At 33.7% G+C, this 10709-nt stretch overlaps 1 protein-coding gene across 1 annotated transcript; it reads left to right on the top strand.

Annotated features, from left to right (window-relative positions):
- Positions 1-2186: 2186 nt before the first annotated feature.
- Positions 2187-2789, top strand: LOC107956147 (co-chaperone protein p23-1). Its single transcript, XM_041096494.1, has one exon. It carries the CDS (start codon positions 2266-2268, stop codon positions 2575-2577), a length of 312 nt encoding a protein of 103 aa, XP_040952428.1. The 5' UTR covers positions 2187-2265; the 3' UTR covers positions 2578-2789.
- Positions 2790-10709: the final 7920 nt, after the last annotated feature.

Below are 10709 nucleotides of genomic sequence, written 5' to 3'. Positions count from 1 at the left end.
TAAATTAACTCATATAGATTATATGAGTGAGCGAAACAAGCCCTCCTTACAATTGTGTCGTTAAATTTTTTTTTGTGCTTTTATATAAGGTATAATAACAAATCTAACCCTCAACATTCACATATTTATCCAATTTGACCCCTACTCTCTTATTGAAAGTAAATTAGAAAATTTGAAACTAATTAGGCTAAATTGTCAAAAAGGCCTTCGTAACAAATTAAAAAAAATCAATTAAACCCTTTTAAAATTTAAAAATTATTAAAAAATCATAAAAAATTATAAACAAAATTTATTAAAAAAATTTATATATTTTTTAAAATTATAATTTTTTATTAAAAATAATAATATCGACCTAATAAAAGAGTAGGGTTAATTTTTTTTAAAATCTTGTAACTATTAGATTTTAATGGCTCGGTACTATTATTTTTAATAAATATTTTAAAATTTTAAAATCTATATATATAACTTTTTTAAAATTTGTTTTATAATTTATATGATTTTTTAATAATGTTAATATTTTAAGAGGGCTTAATTGATTTTTTTTAATTTGTTACTAAGGCCTTTTTGACCCTTTAGCCTTATTAGTTTAAAAATTTTCTAATTTACTTCCAATAAAATAGTATGGGTCAAATTGAATAAATGTGTAAAAGTTGAGGGCTAAATTTTTTATTATGCCTTATATATAAATATCAAAACAAACATTTAACGGTACAATTTAATAGGGGTTGTTTTGCTTTGCCTAATTTTTCAATAGAGAAACTAAATTGCAATCCGTGTCATAGTAGAAGAGATTTTATGGTATTTTTATAAGAGAATGAAACTATGTAACAGGAAAATAATTTTGAATATAAAAGCAAAATAGATATCCATAAATAATATTTAAATTATAATTAATTAATTAAATTAAAAGTTAAAATTTATAAAGGAGATATCCAGTTTGATTCTATTTTATTCTATAAAACTCTCTTAATGCTTGGTTTTATATTTTATATAGATAAAGATAGAAAATAGGTAATAAAACTAATGAATATAAAATTAAAAAAAAAACATAATTCATAAAATTTTATTTTGCCTAAATATCCATATTTATTCCTATTTCTTTATTTAACTCAAAGTTTAATAGAGATTAAAAAATTATAGATATTTAATTATTATTTTTTCAAAACATCTATATTTCCCTTATTACAATTTTAAAACACCTAAATTATCCTATTAATTTCAATAACTCCCAAATATAATTTTATATTAGATATAGATTACATATTATTACTAATAAATCCTAGCTATTTTGAGTTACTCATCATGACTGGGAATTAATTTTACCCTATACCTAGCCTATTATATATATATAATATTTAGAATTATCCATAATTTCTCCTCAACTCATAAATAAGAGGATAATACACTTTAACGTACTCAAATTCACGTCCTCCTATATTAATAATAATACCCATACCGATCGAGTTAAAACCCAATCGACACATAACCTATTAAATTTGAATTCCATACTCTTTAAATTAAGAAAATTATGATGCCCATATTTTGCAATTGCACTTAAGCTTACTTGATCATGAATAAATATATATTTTATTTAGGATGGGTCACAAAGAGTTAAAAGAAATGATTACATGTTTTATATTTTTAATTAGATTTTTAAATGTATCATCATATTAAATTCGTTTGTAATATTTAAATGTTTCATCTTTCGTAAAAATGCTTAATTAAATTAATAAATTTGTAAAAGAACATTTTGATCTAAATGACTACATATAGACGCACGAACACAATAGTGAAATGAGAGCTTAGGAAGATAGAAATACAATGAGTTAGTGAATGGTAGATGTTTACATATGGCTATCATATATTATGGCTCAACTACAACTACAATTCACAGCTGTAATAAATTAAAAGAATCCACCTTAACAATTTATTACCACCAAAATTTATTAATTTTGCCAACTAATTTATGACTATTATTTATTATTATATTTTTACATAATACTCTAAACAATTACCAAAATTGAAATGATTGAGAAAATAAAGCGCGTTCAATCTCAATAGAGAAAACATTTAGACTGAGGCACCAAATACTTAGCGATCACATTAAACTCCATTGAATTCCCACAATGCTCTCCAATCTAACTATAGCTATCTACTGTGTCCTATAAAAGGAGATCCTCCTCAACCACAGAGGCAAGACATCATAGAGTGATCTACTGAGTTAAGAGTTTCAATTCTACTACTTATTATAGTTAAATATCATATATGGCCAAGTACTTGAATGTTGTGCTTGTTCTTGCTCTAGTAGTGGTTCAAGCTACTGCAAGGAATGTGCCTAGCGATGCTGCTGGTCTCAATGACCAAAAGAACCTCCTCACATACGGTGGCATTGGCGGCTACTCTGGCATGGGTTCAAATGGCATGCCAATGGGTGGAGTTGGGAGTGTTGGTGGTATGACTGGCCTTGGTGGTACAGGTGGGATGGGCGCCATGGTAGGTGTTGGGATGGGCGCTGGTAGTGGAAATGAAGGTGGTGTTGGCATTGGCAATGCGCCTGGTGTCGTCCACTTTCCTTGAACTTTGCTGGATGGTTAAAATTTTAAAGCAGCTAGTTTAACTTATGTTAAAGAGTAATATTATAGTTGCTCTAGAGTGTGAAATGTTGTCCTGTGTTATGGGTTGTGTTAGGTCCATCTTTATTTTTTTTATGTCGTGTTTTCTTTGGTTTTGTAATCCGTCATCGTTGTGGTTTTGTAGCCGACTTAAGGTAAATAAATTGATTTGGACAAGTTAGACTGATTGATACATATATATACATGTGTTTCAGACAAGCCAGTTAACATGTATGCATGAGAAAAAGTTTTGTCATCAATAAACTTATTATTTGCATTTAAAATTTTTATTTGATATATTGATTAAGAATGCTTGACATAAGATATAAAACAAATTAAATTAAATTATGTATGGCAAAAGGGTTTTCATTTTTGTTCCATGGACTACACTCGTCCTACATTTTTAAGATTGATTAAACAAAAGTTGGATCACAAAAATTACCTTTGAAAAGGTTTAAACCTTTATTGATGAAAAAAAATCTATATAATAGAGTGTCTAGAGTGAAGGTATTTTGTGAGGTATTTTATTGATGAAAAAAATCGATAGACCATCCTAAATGCTTTTGACCAAGCAATAGATAAGCCGTCAAGGATACCTCATAACTCAGTTTAAAGAAATATCCCCATATTTCTATCGCATCCCACAATAGCCATTAAGGCCTAATTTCGTCCGGACCCTAAACACAAACCAAAAATAAAAATAAAAATCAAAGTCCAAATTATAACACCAGCTCAATTTACAAATGAATAGAAAAATAAATTACAAGCCCAAATGAAAAGAAAGCCCAATGGCCCAAAACACTTAAAAATTTTTAGAAAGCCAGAAACCCTAAGGTTTCTGGCGTTGCTGCCCTATTGCAACATTAGTGCTCCTTGTCCTGAGGCCTGACACCCTTTCTACTGCTGTTTCACCAAAGTAGCAAAAGGTCCGCCTTTCTCTCCTCCGTTGACCTCGTCAATGCTTACAAAAAAGGACAAAGAAAGAAGACAGAAAAAAGCAAAGAATAGCAGCAGAAACAGTAGCAAAGAGAAATAATAAATAGTGTAATATTGGCTATAAAAGCCATGGATTGTAACGTTTACAAAAAAAAAATCGGAGATGAATTCAAAATTTGAACAGGTGATTCTCACTCTATTTTTTTAAATCTGTTTTTTATATATAAAAATATAAAAAAAGGAAAAAGTTTAAAAAACGTACCTGACGGTTCGCGTTCCGTCACCGTGAGTGGCCGAGGCTATCACCTTCGATGAAAAGTGACTCTTTTCAAAAACCCTAAAATCGAAGGTTTCTTCTTCTTTTCTTTTTTGCGATTTTAATATTTTTTTGAAAAAAATCAACCCCAAATTAGGGTTTGGGGAGTCGAAAGGCCAAAAGAGAGCTATTTTTTGCATTTTTCGACGACCGGTGGTTGCCGCGAAGGCTCGCTGGAGCCCTAAGCCAGACACAAGGATGGCTAAAAAGAGAGAGTTTTAGTTTTTTTTTTCTTTTAAGGGCAAAAATGATTTTTTTTGAAGGTTTGGTGGTTTAAATAGGTGATACAAAATGACACCATTTTGGGCCGAGCTTCAGACGTCAAAATGATGTCATTTTGACGCAACTCGAAATCCGACCCGGCCCTTTAACATGATCCGCATGTTTTTATGACTAGGGTAAAATTGCTACCCTATCCCTTTCACTTTTTAGGTGGTTTTCGATACACCCCTATTCCTTTTTTAATTTCACCACTTGAATTTATTTTATTTTTATTTTAGTCCTTAAGCTATTTTTTTGGGAAATAAACACCCAAAACGGTGTCGTTTCAAGGCTGACCCAAAGACCGAACTGACCCTTGGATCCGCGTACTTTTGTGGCTACGGTCTATTTGCAAGCTAGATCCTTCCGCTTGTGGGCTTTTTTTAGTCCTAATTTTGATTTATTTCTTTTTATATGTACCCTTCGATTTTAATTCATTTTCAATTTATCCCTTATATTGTTGACCCTTCGAGGAAGGACACATGTGTTGGGGTTGAGGAATTATTTGTTAAGTCCCTGTACCTTTTGTTTCATTTCAATCTGGTCATTTACATTCTGCTTTTGTTTTTTTAAAATATATACCTTAAGTTTCATCATGCTTTCAATTTAGCTCCCTTTAGTCACTAACGACGACGTCAGATGTGACATGGGTGTGCTTGTTGGGATAATTTCATTTTAAGCCCCTGTATTTTATATTTTATTTTTAATTTAATCCTTCATTTTGGGATTCTTCATAATTTAATCTTTAAATTTCGCCATAATTTTAATTTAGTCCTTTATTCATTTAACTTCAACTTTTCACAATTTTTTTATTATTTATTTATACCTTTATTTATTACTTGTTTACCTTTTTATATATTTAAAAATAAGATTGTTACATTTTTTTATTTATACATTTTTGCTCGTTTATTATTATTGTTATAATTATTTTATTTTTTATTATATTTTTTATTTTAGTTTTACTATTTCGTCATTTATTTTATCATCCATGTTTACATTCGTCACTAAGTATTTAGCATTTTTTTATTTTAAATTACTTTATTTATTTTATTATTAATGCCATGAATTAATATTCTTTTTATAGTTACATTATTATAGTATTTATCCATTCATTTGTTATATATCATTATAATATAGATGTTCTACCTACATGGTCATCTTATATTATTTCGCTATCACTATATTATGCATAATGTTTAAATATAATGGGCCGTTTTTATACTATACACCAAATAAGATAAATACACATCATTTTAAATATTACATTTGATATTATTCAAAAAAACTGAAATTTTTATAATAAGGCAATGTTTCGAATTTAGAGATTTGAGAAGTCGTGCCCTAACTTTTGGGGTTTCGACTTTCTTGTTGAACCTAGATGATCGACTATCCTTTTAAAATTAAAATACATGAGATTTAATTAAATAATAAAATAAAAAGCAAGTTTATTTTTCGAGGATTCAAGATGTCATGTCCTAACTTACGGGATGTGACCTTTTGTTACCTTGAGATAAAAGGCCCTTTTACATACGTTTTGATTAAAAATAATATTATGCAAAGTGGGGTCGTCTCTTACACTCTTTTCAAATTTTCAATTTCTCGACACTAAAGATATCAAGTAATTAATTAGGTACCAATTTTGGGCGTAATGAGAGTGCTAATCATTCCTTGTGCGTAACCGACTCTCGAACCTATTTTTTGGATTTTGTAGACCGAAAAACATCGTTTTAACAAATTAAATCTCTTATTAAAACGAATAAAATTTTAAGGTAACCTGATCACACCTTTTGAAAGTGATTGGTGGTAACTCCATCTTCGTTTCAAAATTTAATTCGATTTAAAAAAAATGGTTTCGACAGCTTGGCGACTCCACTGGGGAACAATAAGAGAGTCCAGCTCCAAGTTGATTACTTTTGGTCTTTTTGTTGAAAATTGATAATTTGGCTTAAATTTATGATCCCTTCGTTGCATTTCATCCTTCATGTTTTGATATTTCGGGTTGTATAGCGATTTAGCATATTTGTTTTATTGGTTTGAAAGTCTTTTTGTGTGTTTGCCGCATATTGCATTGCATAACTGTTCGATTTTGCCCTTCTTAAGTGGAAGTAATAAGCTATTTATTCGTGAGGTCTTCACCTCTGTATAGGATAGTGGATCGCTTTTGGGATACATCCGTACCTATGTCTTCGTGAGATCTTCATCTCCGTATAGCCATAGGGAAACGTATTCCCCTGAACTGAACTCGGTCCGTATGAGCCTATATTGGGTGAGGATCGAGGAATCTGTTGGATCAGGTACCCTTACTTTAGAACCGAATCGCATATAATGAGCCCTAAGAACCTACCTTAGGTAGAACCATACCGAACCTCTAGTGGTCACCCGATTAGGTGTTCTATTTCTTATTTCTTACTTTAAATTCTAGATTTGTATGAAATGCACTAACTTGTTTTCTTTTGTTTTGGTTGTGATTATATTGCATTTTCATCATAGAAAAGGGTGTTGATTCGCGTTCAGTGCTAAATAGAGAGCTTGTCATGGAAAAGATATTTCTTGATAAAGTGGAAGACAATGCGGCCGTCCGGATATGGTCCGAGAAGACACAACAAGAAAAGGGTGACAACTTGATGGAGGGATACATGTCGGAATCATGGGATTTCACTCGCATCAATGTGACTCAGAATAATCTCCAATAATTAAAAGAGGTATGGGACGAATCGGATGACAAAACCAAGTAACTATTCTACCGTAACTATGGTGATTTATCTTATTTACTCGATATCAAAGTCGATAAGCACTTGTTTCGAGCTTTGGCTCAATATTGGAATCCCGCCTACAACTGCTTTACTTTTAGGAAAGTAAATTTGGTGCCTACTATCGTTGCCCGAGGATTCAAGCAGACAAAGCTTATTCTAGAGCTTCCAACATCCCAACTTTCTTAAAGAAGATAATGACCATCACGGGGATGAGTGAGCAATGGGTCACGGCTCGAATCAAGTAAAAAGGAGATAGTAAATGAATCCCCTCGAAAAGTTTACGGGATTTGATCTTGGCACATCCAGACATGAAGAAAAGGGTTGATGTCTTTTCTTTGAGTATTTATGGGTTGGTTATTTTTCCCAAAGCACTAGGGCACGTAGATGATGCAGTTTCAGATCTATTTGACCGGCTTGACAAAAGGGTCACGCCCATCCCAGCAATTTTGGCTGAAGCTTTTAGATATTTGAGTGCATGACGGAGAGTAGGTGAAGGAAGATTTATCGGATGTACACAACTCTTGCTAGCTTGGTTTCACAAACACTTTTGGAAAGTAGGAAAGATATCTTATCGAGTATTCTCCGAGAACTACTCTCTGCTGAAAGAATTCATGGCTACGCTAAGGCGAGATGACATTTCGAAAGAGAAATAGATGGCCATTCTCTAGAGTCTCCAAGACTAAGACGTTGAATGGAGAGCCCCTTGGATGATCCCTGATGAGACTTTTTATCGATGTGGAGACTTCGACTGGGTTCCTCTACTCGGAATATGGGGAACTGTTGGGTATGCCCCTCTACTTGTATTGAGACAGTATAGATCGAGGTAGTTCATACCGATAATGCAAAGGTTGGCTCAGTGTGAGTTTGTGTTCAAGGGTGATAATTACAAGAAGAATGTTCGTGAAATATCGAACGCTTGGAACCTAACTCACAGAGTGAAAAGATTTGCCAAAAATCCTATGACGACCCCCGAGTAAGATTGGTGGTGGGGTAAAATAGTCAACGACAATGTCCCTGTGTCAAGTCAAGAAAACACTCAGCCAATAGAAGAACACCTACAAGTGATCTTGTCTGAGCTAGAGATCATAAGGCACGACTTTGAAAAGAGAAGTTCGGAGCTCGGGAAAAATATAAAACAGTTGGAAGAGGAAAAGATGTAGCTAGGATTAGACGTTAACGTCCAAAAATTAAAGTCTGAGAAGATGAGAAAAGGAAAGAACAAGGTCGAGGAAGACTTGGACAGTCTAAAAATAGATTATAAGAAGCTGCGTTGGTCGATAAGGACTGTCGGGTTGGGTAAAACATCGGAACAATGGCGAAAAGAGATCAAAGAAGAAAAGATTAGAGTTGATCAGTGGGAAAAAGAAATTCCAAGATGCTCAAGTTTGAGAAGATGCTCTAGAAAGAAGTTTGTTAGAAAACCGAAATGAAAAGGTTGGATTAAAATCACGGGTAGCAGAATTTGAAAGGTCACTTCATCAACATCGTAGTCGCAACTCCGCAATTGAGTTAAAAGCAAGCCTAAACAAGATTGAAGAGCTGAAGGGAAAGATTAAAGAGCTCGAAACCGCACTGTAAAATTCTAAACTTCGAGTTCAACTTCTTGAAACGAACAATGAACACTGGAAAAAGCAACTCCAATGATCTTAAGGTTAGATTAGGGATAGAGATCACATTATGGGCGAAGCTGTGACTCATGTACAGGAAGTAGCCGACCATTTGCAAACCCTAGCAATTTAAGCTGACATGCTAAGCTTAAAATATGAATCAAAATCAGATCGGGGCCGAGAATTAGCTTAGCTTCTTAGAAAAGTCAAAGCTTTAAGTATTAGGGTAGGGTCGTATATGTAAAATATTCATTTTATGTAAAGAGATTTGATTTCTAGTAAAGTTTTTCTAATAGAATTGAATCCGAATCAATGCCTCTTTTTGCATTCATTTCATTCATCAGTATTACATTTGATCATATGCATTAAATTTCGCAAAAAGATCCTAATTAATCGAAATTATGATAGTTACCCTGGAAACCAACAAGAATCTACCAACTGAATATCGTTACGGTACCCGCAGCAAAACTAAAGGAATGGATCAAAGATTAGAGAGATTAGAACAGATTCAAAAGGACATGAAAGATCAGTTGCAAGCGCTGCTGTAGGAACAATTAGCTAAAGTACAGCAAGACGTGAGGGAGTAAATACAAGAATCCCAATGAATTATGATAAGCCAGTTGACACAGTTGTTGGCCGGAGGGATCGACAAAGGAAAAAAGCACTGTGGTTAACTCGGGGGATGATAATGAAGACCCTACCTACCCCCTAGGCTTTACCCCGGTAAATGTCCAAGCCCAACCAGATACATATCCACAAAGGGTACCCGTCACCATAAGACCTCAACCATATCAAGCCGGTACCTCAGCACCAGTTAATTACCCGACGGGTTCAAGTTCCAATCCTGGGGATAATTTGACTAATCCTGTAACACCCCGAACCCGAGACCGACACCGGAGTCGGACACGAGATGTTAACAAACTTTGAAAAATTTTTCCAGACACTGCCCAGTCTGAGTACTAGTCGCTTCAAAAATCATATCTTGAGTTTCACAACTCGAAAATCAGTTTTGTGATTTTTCCCTGAAACTAGACTCATGTCCCCATCTATGTATTTTTTTCTAGAATTTTTGGTTGGGCCAATTAGTACAGTTTATTAGTCAAAGTCTCCCATGTTACAGGGGTCGACTACACTGACCTTTGCTCATTACGACTTGGATATCTCTCTGCACAGAGCTTAAATACTGATGCCGTTTGTTTCTATGGAAACTAGACTCAGAGAGGAATCCATACATGTATGGTATGACTCCTAATTATCTCTGGTCAATTTATAGTGAATTTCCAACGTCGGAACAGGGAATCCAGAAACTGTTCTGGCCCTGTCCCACAAGAACCTGAATATCTCTTACTATACTGTTCATATGATTGTTTCGTTACTTTCATATGAAAGTAGATTCATCAAGGTTCGATTACATAATTTATTCACTATTTAATTCCACTCCTACGAATTCTTGTGATTTTTCCAATCCACACCACTGCTGCTGTCAGCCTCTGTTTTCAAAGTAAACCTTACCTATTTTCGGGGTTTCATGGACCAACTAGGGCCTTGTCATACATATGCCCACATATGATCATACTTAGCCATTCCAATGGCTGATCATTTGCTCAACACTTCCATTCCAACTATAGTTACATCATGAAACCATTTATACATTCATAAACACGAATGGTCTAATGCCATACTCCACTTCTACAAGCCATTTTCGCATGGCTGTACACTTATACATTTCATAAAGTACTCGAAAGACAACAATGGGTAGTCCTATACATGCCATATCAAAATTCAACCAAAATAGTACCCAAAAGAGCCTTTGATAGTGTGGGCGACTTCGACTTCAAGATCCCGAGTCCGATAGCTGGAGAACCAAAAATCTATAAAACAGAGGAGCAATGTAACGAGTAAGCAATTTATGCTTAGTAAGTTTTGAGCAAGGAATTCCAGCATACACAAAGAATAGCACACATTTAGCTAAACGAAATATTTCATAATACGCAATTTACCGATATCAAACTTGCTTCACAACATTAACAACCCTTATGTACATACACAACAAACTAACTTAGCCGAAGGCCGGTAGCTCGTTTATCAACTGAGCGAACATTTATTTGTAAGGGCTCGATTAAATTCAACACATACGTAACATATCCCCATATTGGGATGTTTTTCGAGTATTCGCTGGAATTTTACAGCAAGCTCATTCATTACCAAATCACGTACCTTCGGG

The sequence above is a fragment of the Gossypium hirsutum genome, chromosome D07 (genome assembly GCF_007990345.1).
Source record: "Gossypium hirsutum isolate 1008001.06 chromosome D07, Gossypium_hirsutum_v2.1, whole genome shotgun sequence".
Classification (NCBI taxonomy): Eukaryota; Viridiplantae; Streptophyta; class Magnoliopsida; order Malvales; family Malvaceae; genus Gossypium; species Gossypium hirsutum.
The sequence above is the reverse complement of the archived record's forward strand: the minus strand, read 5'-3'. Positions and strand labels throughout refer to the sequence as shown.

What these genes read in the sequence shown, in the direction of transcription:
- LOC107956147 (XM_041096494.1), top strand. Translation starts at nt 2,266, where the DNA reads ATGGCCAAGTACTTGAATGTTGTGCTTGTTCTTGCTCTAGTAGTGGTT.